At 43.3% G+C, this 17,539-nt stretch overlaps 1 protein-coding gene across 1 annotated transcript in view; it reads right to left on the bottom strand.

The window, feature by feature from the left end:
• Positions 1-17,539, bottom strand: part of LOC142956424 (receptor-type tyrosine-protein phosphatase N2-like) — a 165,531-nt gene that overhangs the window by 2,424 nt on the left and 145,568 nt on the right. Inside the window, exons 18-21 of the mRNA XM_076098017.1 lie at positions 15,320-15,439; positions 14,884-15,050; positions 9,096-9,149; positions 5,919-5,983 (exon numbers count right to left, since the gene is read on the bottom strand). Coding sequence (XP_075954132.1) covers positions 5,919-5,983; positions 9,096-9,149; positions 14,884-15,050; positions 15,320-15,439 — 406 coding nt within the window. The remainder of the gene's footprint in view (positions 1-5,918; positions 5,984-9,095; positions 9,150-14,883; positions 15,051-15,319; positions 15,440-17,539) is intronic.

Genomic DNA, 17,539 nt, shown 5'->3' with positions numbered 1-17,539 from the left:
CAGACTGGCAAGACGCCCCACAGCTGACGTCTGATTATCATCAGACATTGTGATATATGACGAACAGATTATAATCCTTTTAGAGACAAACACTGTAACTACGGTTAGAGTACGGTTTTATAGCCTTTAAATTCTGTACTTTTAGCTGACGCCATCTTGGTTCTTTTGGAACCAGAAGTGACATGAGAAGGTTGAGAACAACCAACAATGAATACGACATTTTTAAGTGACCAAAAATGTCACAATCAACTTTCATGAAGTGAAAACACACTGTGAAAGGGTTAATGTTGTAAGACAGAAACACGGACAACGCTGTGGTAGAGGCCTGTCAATCACTGTGTAGCCCCGCCCTAAAGCAAACCCTGCTTTATGGTCTGTGTGACTCTAAATGGACCATAGTTTACTAAATGAACATCATGCTGTATTGAAGAAGACTTGAAACTAGAGATTGAGACCATAAACTCATGTTTACAATGTTTACTGAGGTAATAAATCAAGAGAGAAGTAGAGTCATTTTCTCATAGACTTCTATACAACCAGAGGAGTCGCCCCCTGGTGGACACTAGAGAGAATGCAAGTCATTTTCTTTCCAAAATGTTTTTCTACAATATTCCGGGTGTGTTGCAGTCTGTTTGACATCGTCTTATTCATTTTCCACCTTTTTCAAGATTTGACCAAACCATAGACGTTTATGTTTTCAAGTCTGAAGTGAAGTTCCAGTCGAGCCGGACTCTGGTTCAGGTCTCAAGTCTCCAGTCTACTGTTTCAGTGTCACGTCAATAACTGAGCAGTTTATCCGTTGATGTGTTGTTAATAGCATTCATTCATCAATATCATATATACTTGTATTGCTTTATATGCTGGCAGATATAGATTTGATGATTACGTCAATATTTTAGGATACATAGATCCAAAGCAAGCATTAAATGTTTCACACAATATACAACATTGTTTTGCTGTATTTCCGTTGTTAAAGATGGAATCAGCTGTGAAATTTACTACTTCAAGATTACTTTAATTTATCATAGTAACTGTAAAATATTCTGCCTCAGTATTTAAATTAACGCAAAAATGTTTTTTTACATTTCTTTCATTCTTATATCATAAGGTGTCCTCACAACTCACACTTGGGTCGGACTGTAAGGAGTGAAAAGGGCTGCGAGCTTGGAAACGGTGATAAAAGGAAGGTTGAGGTGAGGTGTTCATGTTGACACAAAAAAACAGGACATCTAAGGTTCGATGCTCTTAACGCGTTGATGAAACATAATGCTATTTAAATACATTAATGTGGATTTCTTTTGGTGAAGAACATTTATTTGAATGGCCTTACGTCATCTCATAGGAGCAGAACGTAGGCGCACAACCGCTCGTTTAAAAGGAGCAGAGGACGCAAAATAATACGAGAAAGACGATTCGAAAGGACAGAAGGGAAAAAATAGATGTTAAAGGGGAAAGGAAGACGTCTGAAAGAGGAAACAGATGAAGACTTGGAGAGAAAAGAGATGAGAGAGAGAGAGAGAGAGAGAGGGGGGGGGGAGGAACAGTTACATTCACAAAAAACAAGAGAAAGAAAAACACATTTAATTTGTTGTCTCTCCTCCTCTGTCCAAATTCTGAGGAAACAAAAAGGATTCCTCTTTGCTTCTTTGTCGTAGTGACACATAGTGACATTTCTTCTTCGTGGCTGCGTGAGGAGGAGAGTGAATGGTGGGAGAGCTGCTCATTCACACCGTTTTCTTATTCTGTTTCACAGGTTTTGTGAGACGTTTTTTTTTTTGTCTTTTTACAACACAAAAGACTCCCTCGAGCCAGAGAAGCTGCAACACGCTACGCACTGCTTTAGTTTAGCTTTTTCGGGGGGGGGGGGGGGGGGGGGGGGGGGGTCGGCTTTTAACAAGCCGAGGGGTATTGTGCAGGTCCTGATAAACCTCAAAATGGTCGGTATTAAAAAAAATTCTTTCCCTCTTTTCAAAACTCTCCCGTGAAGAAGATGGTGAGGGCGTGAAGAAAAAAGAGGAATGGTTTAAAAACCCGGCCTCGTTTTTAACTTCCCTTCTCTGTAAGACCCTCGCTTCAGGGTGGAGGTCGAGGAGGAGGACCAAGGAGGAGGAGGGGGGGGCTATAGAAGAGGAGAAGGAGGAAAGTAAAAGAAAGACAAGGCCCTTGAGCTCACAAGCTGGATCTGGGAAAAGAAACAAAAAAAGAGCGAAAAGAAACGCAGAGATGCTGAAAAGCTCTCCGGCACTCGATGGGTTTCATTCGATTCTTAAGATGAAGGGAAGAGTGGCGGGTGGTGGAGGTGTGAGGGGGGGGGATGAGAGAAAGAGAGGAGGGGAATGAAGAAGGGAAATCAAAACGTGAGAACCACAGCAACACCTCCTCAACCTCCTGGAAACACCGACATAATTCTGGGACAAATTCACAATTCATTCATTGGGAGCAAAAGAGTGGGTGAGAGAGAGAGAGAGAGAGCATGGGGGGAGGGATGTTGTGTCTGAGAGGAGGAGGAGGAGGAGGAGGAGGAGGAGGTGGGAAGTGTCTTTGATCAGGATGGAGGGAGCCTGCAAACCTGGGGGCCTCTAGCTTCTCAGGACAGACAAAAAAACTCCAAAATCCATGCGGTGCAGAGCTGAGAGCAGCCGAAGGGATTTTATGAAGCTTAGTTACTCACAGAGGTGTAATGCTACGTGAGATAAACTCATAAAAGACAACACAAATAAAGACATTATTTTGTGTTAATCACTAGATGCCAACCTGTATTTTTAACCAGAAGAAGATGTGTTTATGATTTTGAATAAAACTGAGCCTATGAGAGCTGTGGAGGAGCTTCAGTATGAGAGAAATAACCCTGTTGATGTTGTCAGGGTTATTTGGAGCACGGACCGATTACTGAACGGGCCTAATGGGTGCCGGCAGAAACTCTGGCCCAGGGGCCCCCTAACCTGTTGGGCCCCTGGGCCAGAGTTTCTATTGTGAAAAAAACACAAAAGACGCTAAATGACCACGAGACGCGAGACAACCAAAAAGAGACTCAAAACAACCATAAAGAGACAGATTATGACAACAAAGATACGCAAAACAACCAAATAGAGACAACCAAAATAACCAAAAACAGACTCAAAACAACCATAAAGACACAAAACATACGCTGAGTTACAGTATTACATTTGGACAATTAGAACCCAACTTCTTTTACTGCTAAAAACAATATTAATAGCGATTGGTTGATATTATTTTTGCATAAACAGGTAAGGTAAGCGGGTCATTTAACAGCTGAAATAAGCTAAATGCAAAAAAACAAAAACTGTTGTTGGTATTTCGACACTTCTATCAAATCCACCGTTTTTCGAAGGCGTTCTATGATTTTTTAAGTAAACTTTTTATAAACAAAGTACCTAAACTACCGAGTAGAATTACTAAGTATCTGACAAGTAAAGTATGTTTAGCTCAGATATGTACAAAGTACAGACTCAATGTCATGTACTATGCCGATTCCACGACGCCTCGGGTTCACGAAAAAACCTCTTCAAAGGCAATTAGATAAACTAGAAAAAAATGGAGCGAGCTGTCAAAGCTCTAAACTAAAGCTCTGTTTTCGTTCTCCATGAAAAGTTTTCTGTCAAACATCGAAGCTACGTTCTCCTCGCAGAGATTTCCTGTCGAGCCGCTGAAATCCACCTTTGATGCTCACAATAAACCTCACACACGTCCTGATCTCTGATTCCTTTATGTCTCACTGACAAAGAGAGTCAATCTGTGTATTTATAGAGCGCTGCAGGAACCGATCTTACGACCTGGAAATGAGTCGGCATTATTTGCACTTCCTGTTCCCTCGTCTGGAAGTCAATGTGCTTTAAAAGTGTTTTTTTAAGGTCTGTGTTTAGCACAAGCGGAGGAGATTTTAACGATTTGTTCTACGATGTAAAATAGGTCAGTAAACGCCACGCTGGTGAATTTAGAAGCTGCCTAAACGTCCTCACTAGAACACTCGTCCGCCTTTAGATGAGTGGAGACGTGACGTCATGTGACCGTGGTGGAGTTCCTTTATAGCCTAGCGTTAGCTTTGTACTTCATGAGATCATTAAAGTTCTGCTCATTCGTGTAAATTATCTCGCTGAAATAAACATGTGTTTATCTTCCTGTCCTACAGAAATGCAGCTCTCTCTCCATGTGTCAGAGTGCACCATGAAGGCCTCGGTTCATAACCGTGTTTTTATTCACGTTCCAGAGGAGCCACCAAACATAAGAGATCCTCCTTCACTATGTGAAGACAAAGATCAAACTAAGTCATGGGGATACTCCGGTGCCTTTTGGGTTCCAGTAGTGAGATTAAAAATAGATGTTTTTGTTGCTATAAAATGAAATAGAAATGACATTAGACATCATAAACTTGATAACGAACATTTGTTCCAGACAGATGAGTTTTGGAACTGCATGGCAAAAAAAGAAAATGGATGGTGAGAACTTTTCTGTTTGAGTAAATTTGGGATTCAGGACACACACGCACGCACGCACACACACGCACGCACGCACACACACACACGCACGCACGCACGCACACACACACACACACACACACACACACACACACACACACACACACACACACACACACACACATCCACCAACTCCCACCCAGCCCCGCCCTTCTCTCCCCCGGCCCCTGGGTGCTGAGAAGGGGCCCTCGATGCCCGACTGACCCTTTGATCTGGAATTAAAAGACCCAGGAGATCGTTCTGCTACAGCAGCACCACCACTGTGGGACACTTCACACACACACACACACACACACACACACACACACACACACACACACACACACACACCAGCACACAAAGAAACAAAAAGATATGCGGACACACACACACACACACGCACATTTAACATCTGTGAAAAGCCGCTGTGAGTTAGGACATCAGGTTCCATCTTTACTTTACAACTTCAGAAATGGAACATTTCTAAAAGCATTTTACTTTATGACGTCATTTCACCATCTTAACATTACACTGCAGCCGGTAGTGCACCACGGTAAAGTGACCTCTATTCATGAAGATGAGCTATTAACATGACATACAACATGAGCTCCTAGCTAACTGAATAGGAACAAATACCACACAGGAGATCTTGCAGCGTGCATGGAACCCTGCAATCGGAGGGACTGAGATGGTCGGACAGGTTCTTAGGTTTCTCTTCAGGCACAGAGACGTGAGGAGAATACACACAGTGTGACTGAGGAAGAGTTGTCTGTAAATGTGAGCACAAGCTCGAGCTTTAAAAACGGAACCAATCACATTAAAGTCACTAGACCCCTCCGAAAAAAAGGCACTTTAATTTAACGTCACAAACTGCCGCTGCCCCATGAAATATTCAGTCCCCTTCATAATTACCACGCTGTGTTCATTACATCATGCTCTAATTATCACGCTCTCGCAATGAGTGCTGCCGACGCTTCAGATGAAGTGTTCACGGTCAACTCTTTTTGATTCAAAGCCGTTGAACAAAACTTTTCCCACCAGTTATTCCAGCTCTCCTCCTTCCCTTCCTTTATCTCTCGTTTCCTCGTCGCAGCGTGGCCTCACACGTCTTCTTTCTTTTTACTTTCTACAGAGTTTCATTGTGTTTTAACGTCACGGCAGGAAGGAAGCAACGTGCCGTTTGGTGCCAAAGACGCATCGACTGAGATAACAGAACTGAATTTGCAGCAATTAAGCAATAAATAATAATCAGTGTTAATGGCTCGGGGGGGCAACAGGTATTGTTTTGCGTTACAGATAATATTTTTACCGAATCATCACTGTGATTATCGAATTAAACATCTTTTTTTGATGCAAACTTTGATAATATTGGTCATTTTTACAAGGAGGGGGAGGGGTGAACGCCTCAGAGGGAAAAAACTGAAAACAAAACACAACACCCACCTTTAGCCATCTTGTTGAGGACCATGTCGATCAGGACGTAGGTCCCACTTCTTCCAGCACCATCACTGTTCAGGTGGGCGAGAGACCAAGACACAGAATGGAGATAGGAGGAGAGAGAGAGAGAGAGAGAGAGAGAGAGAGAGAGAGAGAGAGAGAGAGAGAGAGAGAGAGAGAGAAAAATATTAATTAAATTAAACAGTTTGTCAGATTATTACTTGTCATCAGTTAATGTGTTACATTCTTATTTTACACAACGCAGCTTTTTATCGTTCATTTCTTTCTTTTCATCATAATAAAGATTTTGGTTACACAAATTGGGATTTTCAAAAGAAAGGTCGCAAAAACCAACATGAGAGTGAAAACCTCTGGATCGTCCGCGTCATGTCAACGTATCACGTTTTTATTGGATGAAATGTTGAGACTTGAAGCAGCAAAAGTGAATCTACTGTAGATTTACAAAGTAATAAAATGTAAATGTTCAGTCTGTGCTTCTATTTAGTCTGCAGGTTAAATCTGTCCTTTGTGTTCTGAAAAATATTACTTTCAAAATAAAACAATGTTAACGGGATCTTGTCGTTTTACAGGGCGTATCAAAATGCAAAGTCACAATATTAACTTTCATGTTGGAAGAAAGTATTTGGAAGAAATAAAAAAAACAGCAAACAAAAAACGTATTGTGTCAATTCTATGATGCTTTAATCCGTCATTGTTTTCCTCATTTCTTTCATCAACCGTCAGCTGCTGTTCATTGTGACACCATCAGACCGACTGTTACACTTTTAGATTTATTCCCGTAATCTTCCTAAGACTAAAATCTTTAGTTTAGAAAAACTTGGCATCGTTTCTGGGAAGTCATTCCATCCCGCTGCAGCTGCACGTAAAGTTAAAACATCCGAATAACACCCACCCACACGTTTACTGTAACAACACCACTTATTTGTTGTCCTCTACAGTATTCATGTCACTGGGGTTTTATTTCTGGAGACAGACGCATCCTGACTCCAGTGTTAAGGTGAGCACGTCGAGGTTTACGAGTCTTTTAATGCTATTTCAAGGGGGATAAAGGACTTCAAAGGAACAGAAAGGCAGACGCTGTTTTTTATTTGGGTCAGGAATTAACATCAAAATATAAACCTGTTTAACAGCAGCGCTACATTTCTGTTTAATTTGACACGGATGTAAATGCATGTTCTTCTATTCTAAAAATAAGCAATGACAAAAAGCAACAACAGCTTTCAGTGCATAAAAACCTTATTAAGGCCTTTACGCCTTCACGTACTTTGGTTTTTTTTAAACTGTTGTTTTTGTCACAAGTGCTGCAAAAAAGCAATATTATGTTTTTTGCACCGCAAATAAAAGGCACGAACTACGGGTTGAGTTCCAACTACACTGAGGCTCCGTAGTCTAAACCAAGGCGGCAACTCTATTACCCCTTAAACCTGGACAGAGGCCGCTGAGACCAGATTCTTCCGTTCTTACCTTTCACAATAAAAGCCCTACACATATAACATTTACAGACTAGTATTTTGCTTTTTCGGTGTCGGGTGAGCTTTTGTTTTATGAATAATAAGCGCAACTCAACCCGACGTGCGAATTGATCGCACACAAAAACACCCAACACCCTCGGTGTGTGAAGGCGTTTGGTCTCTGTAATGTATGTGGAGAGAATATTTTGTATCCTAGATTCATTTCAAGTGTGGAAAATTGATGTCTGCACCCCGACAAGTCTATTTCATGGGCTGCTGTGTAATCCAGCAAACTCAAGTGTGTGTGTGTGTGTGTGTGTGTGTGGTAGCTGGCATGCATCCATACTTCCTGAATATTTCATTTTCACTAGGGCCTTGGTTATTTTCTGCAAGCCCACACACACACACACACACACACACACACACACACACACACACACACACACACACACACACACACAGCTGTATATTCCAACAAACCCGGTGGCAGTAATTGAGCAGCACCAGCGCTGGATCGGAGTGTGTGTGTGTGTGTGGACGTGTGTGTGTGTGTGTGTTCCATACAGATACTATCACTCTGATCTCAGGTAGTTTGTGTGTGTCCACGTATGTGTGTGTGTGTGTGTGTGTGTCGTACAGGTTATTACAGCGTGATTAGATCTGTCGTATCGCTGCACCTCGCCAGCATCATTACAAGGCGATCAAAGATATGTGATGTGTGTGTGTGTGTGTGTGTGTGTGAAGCCTGAGGGCTGTGAGTAAACACGTCAAGATGTCTGCTGCCTTCTCTCTCTCTATTTAAAATGAGAGACTGAGAGCGAAAGACAGGCAGAGAGAGAGATTTTGTAAGAGACAGAAAGCCAAAGACAGAGAAGTTCTCTGAAATGCTGCGTGATTACAGCATTTCTGCATCTTCTGTTGCGTCACTCTGCTGTCTGTGTACATCAGATCGGCCGGTTGGGTTTCGGAAATGAGTTTGCAACAATCCGAATGACATGTTCAAATACACTGTAAATGACATGTGGCATGACTGTATGCCAAGTCAATGGGAAGAAATGATTTGGTCTGAGCAGCGCGGATTGAGACGAAGACTTGTGCATGGACGACAAACCTCGAGTGAGGAATTCATGTTATTCCTGAAGCTGAAGACTCTTCACAGGTAACACCGGAAGAGGGAGGACGGTGAATAAACAGTAACGAACTGTGCCGACTGCCAGGATTAATTAAGTGTGTGTGTGTGTGTGTGTGTTGGTTCTATTCCAGTAACCTCTAAAGTCTCACTATGTTTCTAAACATGTTCTGTTACTCCTCAGAATGCTCGGGATGATCCAGCTGCTCCATAACGACAGGTTTCGTACTGTGGTGAAGCAATTTAGTCGAGATCAAGTACGATTTCCTGATCCTGGAAGAGCCGTTACACAATATTAAATAATATATCACTTAGTGGAGGAGCGAGCAGGCAGACATAACCGCTATCATAACAGCTGCAACCCTGCTTACGTCTATTTAAACCCTCTCTTGCTCTCACCAAACTACACACTGCCTCCAGTTGAAAGTTTCTCTCCTCCGTGGACAGTTTGTCCCAATTAAGTCACAACTTTTGGGGGTAATTTCGCATGTAAAATGTTTGTCGACCTCCACATAAGATATGTCTGTTTGAAGAAATGAAAAGAGAAGAAATACAGATTGCTGTAGTTGTTATTATACTTGCCTGCAGTGGACTATGATAGGACACGAGCGTCCCCGGTAGCACTTGTTAACTTTTCTGTAGAAAACACAGAACAGAAAAAACGAGCTCAGTGTTAACATCACACAGAAATACACATCGTCAGTACATGATGTATCCGGGCTTTTAGAAACCACCACCACAAAGAACAGCATACGTAGCACTGTTCAGATGTTCCTTACGACTGCCAGGATTCAAATTAAGTTGGTCATAGTTGCACAACATCCCAAAAATATTTTCTAAACTTTGTTTTTTAACATATGAGTATATAGTATTGTATAGAAACATAAAATGCACCTATATAACTTCCTACCCAGTCGCTAGAAAAAAATACTGCCATTGGTGCTTCACTGCAGGTGAACAGTCTCGCGCCGCAACGTAGTGCCGCAACGTAACGAACGTCACAATGCCACAAAGTAGCGCCGCAACGTAACGAACGTCACAATGCCACAAAGTAGCGCCGCAACGTAACGGACGCCACAATGCCACAACGTAGCGCCGCAATGAACGTCACAACCTTAACGACGTAACGTCACAACGTAACGTTCACAACGTAACGTTCACAACGTAACGTCACAACGTAGCGTTCACAACGTAACGTTCACAACGTAACGTTCACAACGTAACGTTCACAACGTAACGTCACAACGTAACTAGCCTAAATACCAATCGGCTTTAGTTGACTTTCTTACGTAATATTACGAAACAAGCATAACATTATGTAACAAGCGTTACGTCACCGTATATTTTTGGTTTTACACAGGATATTAACAGCGGTCTCCTGCCCACCTGCCGTAAGTGGGAAACTCAATCAGTTGCTTAATATACTGCGTCACTTACTCTGATTGACTGTGATCGGAAAAAAGACACATTCAACATATCCGTGGTCTGCTGACACCTACGATGCGAACACTTTCTCTTGGCAACTGGGCTAACCATTTTCATCCAAAGTGTAAATTGTTTCTCAGCCCTACTGCAACAGTGAATCATTTTCTGAATTATTAAGAATAAGAACCAAAGATTGCACAACAGATACAGCACGAACATTTTTTTAAAGATGCACCGCGTATCATAACTGGCCACCTTGATAAACTTGTATCCTGAAATGAAGAAAAGCTCTCTTTTCATACAGCGCTCATGTCTTATGTTGCTATCGACAGGTCTTGAAGTCGCACAGCTGAAACCCAATCAACACAAATACCCCGAGGTGTTTTTTTGAAAGAATGCAAACCATCCCATTGCTGTATGTTAATATTCAACAGCAGACAAGATGGATTTGCATTCGTGTTTCTTTCATACATGCACAAAGACGCTGAGCGCTGCCTCAAAGTATGTGTTGAGAATGGCAGGTCCCCTTTAAAAAAATAAATTGTGGTAAAAAACTTGACACATTGTTCATCAAAATGCACAGCAGCCGCCGGATCTACGCAAACATCCAGCTCCTATCTGAGCAAGAAGCAGAGAGCCGTGAGTTTGATCCCAGCTGGAGACCATTACTGATTCTATTTCATGGTGATAGCTCCAAATAACAGCAGGAACATATTATGTAAAGGCACAGTGTGTGTGTGTGTGTGTGTGTGTGTGTGTGTGTGTGTGTGTGTGTGTGTGTGTGTGTGTGTGTGTGTGTGGTGGTAATCCATAATGCATCACTCAGTCGAGGAAAGAAAGTGAAATTTGTGACCTTCATTTGCTTGAACCTTCCTTGTAAACGTATTTTTCCCCAGACCGTCTGCAGAATATCTCAAAAACCTAATACATTTAAATGACATTTGTTTTTAAAAATGAGGCAGTCCTTAGATCATGTAATGACACCTGAGCACGCTCCTTCCACTGAGGAAGGCCATGAGATGTGGTTGAAAGGTCTAGAAAAGTGAAGCCAGCATTCTTTCTAATGGCCATCAGGGGGCGACTCCTCTGGTTGCAAAAAGAAGTCTAATTGTATAGAAGTCTGTGAAAAAATGACCCTCATTCTAACTTGAGCTTGCGTAAGAATACAAATAGATATTTAGTGGTGGTTCCATTCATTTCTTTAAGCATTTATTAACACTGAGATATGAAATGTTTTGGACATTTTCTCTTTTTTCTAATGAGCTTCTGCACTGAATCCTAAAATATCCAGATCCAAAATAACAGATTCAGAGGATCAAGACGCTGTGGCAGAGGCTAGCACAAATATAAGTATAATCTGCAACTAGTCCTGATACATGAACCACGTGAACACAAGTCGAACCAAGAACAAACCTGCTGTTTTTATCACTGTTTTTATATCAGAATTTCTGGAACAAACCACTAAATTGACAATATATGCAGTTTTTTTTTTTTGGCAGCAGGTTGTTTCCTGAGGCCAAGAGAGGAACACACAAGTGGGAACATCACAAAAAAAAAACCCTCCGCCCACGTTCATCCTCCACCACACCAAAATTGAAAAGTCAGAGCTCGCTGCAGACAATTAAAAGTGATGTTACCATGGAAACAGCCGGGCAGAAAAATCCCCAACCGGCGGTGGGTGTAGAGAGGGGTGTGGGAGACTCGGAGGAAACGCCCCGCAAGAGAGACTCAAGCTTGACGGAGAGAACAAGAGTCAGACAGAGAGAGAGAGAGACAAAAGAGAGAAACCGATAGATGGAGCGGATGAAGAGGGAGACGGAGGGTGAGGGTTAGAGAGAGAGAGAGAGAGAGAGGGAAAAAACAAACTGATAAAGAGAGATCCACACAAGGCCAGATAAACCTAAACCTAGGAGACGGTTTCACTGAATCTACAGCGTGACGTTCATTTACACGCGTTTGACTAATTCAAACTGGAAAATGTAATTTGTGAAACGATAAATCCTTCATACAGACGCAAGATGTAGTTGAGGTGAGGAAGCTCCTATGAGCCACATTGATAAGAGAAGGTGTTGAGTCTATCTAATGGATCTCTACAGCAGCTTTGGGTTTACCCGGTCTGAAAAAAGAGACGTAAAGAAACCGAAGTGAAAGCGGAATAGGATGTGTTGGAATTGATGCTTCACAAGAGGAGCCAACGCTTCGTATGACGGTGAAATCATCGCAGAAAACTGTGTTTTACTCGTGCCCTGCTGACTAAATCATGACAAACAGACCGCTGCTCGTTCCCTCGTGAGAAAACGAGAAGTCGATGACGTCCGTGGATATTTTAAACGAACGCACGATCTTTTTCTAAACCCAACTACGTGGTTTTGTTGCCTAAACCCAACCAAGTAGACTTTGTATGCATGTAGCGAGCGGAAACTAACACTCGTTGCTGGATCTCTTCGGAAAAATGGGGAGCAACTTTTCGTAAGATATCATACGAACCGTTGTATGAGCATACATTGATATTGTATGATCGGCTATACCGACATTTAAAATGAGTGATCGCAGAGAACGTTAGAGGTGACAGATAGACAGAATGCTTCCGTATCCTTATCAGGCTTTTAGCTGAGCTTTGTGTCTCTCGTGCTCACCACATTGTCGGGCCTTTAAAAGCTTTTCCAGGTGCCAAAAAACACCCGACAAGTGTGGATCCAAACAGAGAGAAGAGCCTTTTCTTAGTGCAGATGTTTTCTCGGGAGTCAAAAAACATCAAGAGGGACGGACAGAAGGACACAAGAAAGAGACAAAGAGAGGCGGGTGAGAGAAAGACAAAAGCAAGAGAGGAAGGGAGGCATGGCGAGAGAAGGGGGAGGAGGAGATCGTAGGCAGTCAAGCAAACCATGAGCAAGCAAAAAGGCAAGAGGTCATCTCAGGTCACCGGGCACAGCGAGGAGAGAGAGGAAGGAAAGGAAAAGAAAGGGAGACAGGGGGAGGGGGGGGGGGGAGTATAAGGATAGGAGGGAGGGGGTCCTTGAGGCCCCCTGGTTGCAGAGTCACAGTCTCCAATGATCACTTTTGTGACTATGCAACTGGGCTTATATTACTAGCTGCAACATCACAAAAATGACACTGGCAACCGCTAGTTAGCTGGTAAAACAGGGGGGAGGACAGAGGGGGGGCTGTAAGCAATGCTTCGGCTCAGTCAGTCAGTTGTGAGTGAGGTTAAAAAAAACATGCCGACACAAGCATATAGGAAGAAGAGGTCAGCCGGCCTCATCAAAAAAAAAGCAGGGAAGAGGGGAGGTTGTTATTGTTCCATATCCACGGTAATAAAAGTGAAAAATATCTCCCTGTGCGCTTCCTTCATTGTGTTCTGACCCCGCCGCCCTGTGAGTAAAGGCAATATCTCCTAACTGATGGAGGGCGGCGACGCCCACCAGACGTCCTTTTTTTTTTTTTTTTTTTTTCATAATAGCCGCAACCACAATCTCCGACTCTCGATATCTCCCCTAATTGATGTGCGCCAGCAGCGCGGCAACAACCGGAGCTCTATATATAAAAATAAAAAAACCCAGTTGGGGTCTATCGCTCGAGAAAATCCACAGTGACTCAGAGAAAAGGGGGCCGGGGCAGCTCCCAACTAATAGGCAATACAGTATATCAGTTTAAAAGAGGTCGAAGGAGGGGAGCGGCCGTAAAAAAAGGCGCCGGAGATAAAGGATCACTCCGGCAGAGTTCCCTCAATGCATCCCGAATTACTCTGTTATCGACTGGAAAAAAAACGCCCGGGATGTTTGATATAGATATTTCTCTGGCCGCATCTCAGGGTCACGAGTCAGAACTCCTGGAGAAGTGAGAGGAGTGAAGTTATTAAGGCGACTCAAAGGTTTAGATGAGGGGGGGGGGGGGGGGGGGGCGGGCAAATAACTCAGAGACCTTCTATTTAACCTCCTTCACTTTCTTTTTTGTTTTCAAGGTAAAAACAAAACAAAAAAGAAACCGCATCCACAACCATCCCACAATCTACTATGCCAGCTAGCATGAAAGAAGTTGATCGTGGTGCATTTGAGGACCTCCAGGTCGGACACTTCTGGTCAGTTTTCGACAACCCCTCAGTGGAACTCGCATGGACGTCGTGCTCGATGAGGAGTGACTGAATAGAAGAAACTCAAGGAATCACAAGACGTACGCGGAGGTCGCCGAACCCACGAGACTCTCCGTACTGTTCATGAACTTGACGCCTTTCATTTCACCAGATACAGATCGGCGAAGGGCGGCACATTTTCAGGTACTATCACACATCTTATGTTATTTTTTGTGTCCATCTACAAGTGGACTCCTTTACGAATAAAGGCGGGGCTTTGCTCTACCAATGCACAGACAAAGTGAGCAAAATACTTTTTCTTTGGAAACATCACACAGTGCTTTTCTTGCTTTGGAAATTAATCTCGTTATCAAAGTTTTTGGTTTTTTTCTCCAAAGGCCTCTTTCCAAAAAGACTTACAGAAGTTTCCTCAAGGCTTTCTAAAACCTCAGTGAGTTTACTATCGACATAAAGCGGGCTTTAGTACTCTATGTTCTTCAAATGACAAGGAGTTCAAAGAAACTAGGAAGAAAGAAAAATCCTAGTCTTGGCCAGTACAGAAAAACATGTTGAGTGGCGTATACCGTCTCAAGCACCCTCTGGATGTGGAGGCCTCTCTCGAATAGCCGGTCGCTTTGTTTGTGGCAAAATTGGCAGTGTATGCGATGGGAAGCCGCTGAGGGATCACAATCTTGTTGCTGCACTAGCAGCTCATACTGCTCATGGTTTGTTGGAGCAGCTCCACGAGGAGCGGAGTTAGCAGCGTGATACGTTAGCAGCGATAAGAACAAAAAAAGCTTGAAAAAAACATGAAGTCTTAGTTTAGTTTCGAATATTTCTTTTGTTTTTTGTTGTTGTTTCAAAGGAGTTCCCTACCTGCGGAAGTCGAGGAGCGTCCGGCTGGTCTCCGGGACGTTCTGGTTGAGCCAGGTCAGGAAGTGGAACTGAGTGACGGTCCGCGTCTCGTTGGTCTGCATGTTCTTCAGGTAGAAGCTACGAACCAGGAAATCGTCGCACCAGATGTGCTCGGACACCAGGTTTACCTGCAAGGACACAACAATTAACACAACTCGTACCAAATGTACAAGACATCACTTACTAAATTGAGATGAAACTACGTGTTGAACGTGTCTAGATAAGACCCATACCTTCAGACATACAGGTAAGAGTGACAGCTCTCAGGCTCGGGACATAACTCAACACTATACGCTTTATTAACCCTGTAACGTCCACAGATACAAAGAAAAGATGCTTCGTAGAGCCAAAGACCAATGGTCTGCCCCCTAAACAGTCACTTCTTCTGCCATTGTACCTCGTAGATGTGATACAGGTTGGATCCCTCATCGGGCCAGTAGTGGTAGCACTGCTTCACCCCGCTCTCGACCAGAGGCGTCAGCATAACGATGACCACGCAGCCGTTCTCCCACACCATCTGCAAACAAAACGCACGCTCAGTATACGCCTCGAGACAGAACCAACGTCACCATCTGGACCCGACTCTCTCTCTTTAAGGGCCTCTTACTGAAAAAGGTACTCTCAGTTTTCTTACAGGTTTTGGTGTCTTCTATGCAATAGTATTGTAGTAATATAGTGTAGTATTTAGACCGTCATTCTCAAAAAAAAAACAAGTTAACATAATTAACATAATTAAAACGGTTGGCTGTAACATAAATCTATCGTAGATTATCTATAAAATATCCAATATCCTCCCTCTTTATAACTCTATTGTAGCAACAATGTAGTTCTATCATAGAAAAATGAAATGTTTGTAAAGTTTGCACTATGTTTCATTTTGGAAGGGTAGACGTTTTCTGTTCTTTGTGGGGGTGAAAATGAAATCTCAGTTTGAAACCAAACACTCCGAGACCTGTTTACTGCGTTTCAAACTTTGATATGAAACTACGAGCAAGTCAAGCGTTGCGGCACGAAAAAGTAATTGCTGCCGAGGCCGTCTCCTCCCCCGACCGGGTCACTCCGCAGTGAGACTCGGCACGCGCTCGTATTTTTCCTGCTGGCACTCGTATTGTCACAGCCGGAGGGTGGGCTGGCTCTTGAGATCCATTCGACTACGATCGGAGGTTACAGCCAGCCGTTAATGGAAGCCATAAAACAATACCGCTCCCACATCACACCGCGTTAGATTATCAAGATGGCCGCATCTGCCGTCAGCAGCAGCATCGCAACACCTTGCCGGAGAGTTAACCGTCGTTAATTACTGCACCGCTACACACACACTCCGCTCAGCCCCCCCTGCTTCCCTGATTGGTCTCATGGATCTAAAGATACGACGGTGCACTTTCTCTTCTTATTTTTTTGAGAAATGGTGTTAATTTGCTTTAGCTGACAGGGTGAGAACTCGCTGGTGCTGGGACGACAAGTTCCCTCCTTTAAAACTTGTGGGTTTGTTAAAATGCAAATTTAAACTGTTATTTATCCGGGAAAAAAAAGGACTTAACTGCACAGTGTGCTCTTTTATACGATTTAGGGGGCTTAAAGTCACACTGGTCCATGCATTAACTTATGTACGCTGGACACTGTGGTTTGTGTCCCTTTGGTACGTCAGCAGAATGCTGATGGGGAACACGCTCTACGATGTGATGTATGTGGTGTAATAACGTCTGATTAAGGAGGCTGACGAGACGCAGTAACGCTGCGTAGACTTGGCCACAACACAACGAGAGGCCTGGATGAAGTCTGAGCGCTGAGGCACGTGAAGCACAGAGAGGCTATTTAATGAACCTGAGATGCGCCGTAGTTCTGGTCTGAGAATTTTACACAACATCTCTTAATGATCTTTTGAGCAGCGGGTAAAACCTGTTTACTGGATACTGACTGTTTGAGACACACATTTACAGCAAAGACCTGAAGAAGGTTCATCGAGAATGTACAGAGAGCGTTCCACAACTTTTTAAAGACGATAGATTGGCTGAACGCACACACTCTGTCAACAGAAACACAGTGACATAATGTTGTAACACCTTTAAGTTTGTGATGTCAGTTAACCTGACTAGCATGCTGTTTGGCACATTTTAAATGGGTGGTTAGCACTAATCGCCACACAGCAAGAAGGTTCTGGGTTCGAGTCCCTTCTGTGTGGAGTTTGCATGCTCCTCTTGAGTGGGTTTCCTCCCACAGTCCAAACACACATGCAGGCGAGGTCAATGGAGGACTCTAAAATAGCCGTAGGTGTAAATATCAGCATGGAGGGCTGTCTTCTTTAGTGTCAGCCCTGTGATTAACTGGCGATCTGTCCAGGGAGTTACCCAGCACCCCCGCAACCCTCAATGATAAATGGGTACAGCTAATGGACGGATAATGGGTGGACATCTTAAATGAGCTGTCTTTTATGTTTCACTCAAGCTGACTAGCAGCTGCTGAGCAGTGAATCTACAGGAGCCGGAGATTTATTTCTCTTCTTTCCAGCCTGGATGGTAACCAGAGCTACTGGGAATGCAGCAGGGACAGGACTTGTTTGACAAGGAGACCTTTACGTCTAAGACACACACACACACACACACACACACACACACAC

Source organism: Anarhichas minor, unplaced genomic scaffold (genome assembly GCF_050575085.1).
Source record: "Anarhichas minor isolate MPS153535 unplaced genomic scaffold, ASM5057508v1 ptg000024l, whole genome shotgun sequence".
NCBI lineage: Eukaryota > Metazoa > Chordata > Actinopteri > Perciformes > Anarhichadidae > Anarhichas > Anarhichas minor.
The sequence above is the reverse complement of the archived record's forward strand: the minus strand, read 5'-3'. Positions and strand labels throughout refer to the sequence as shown.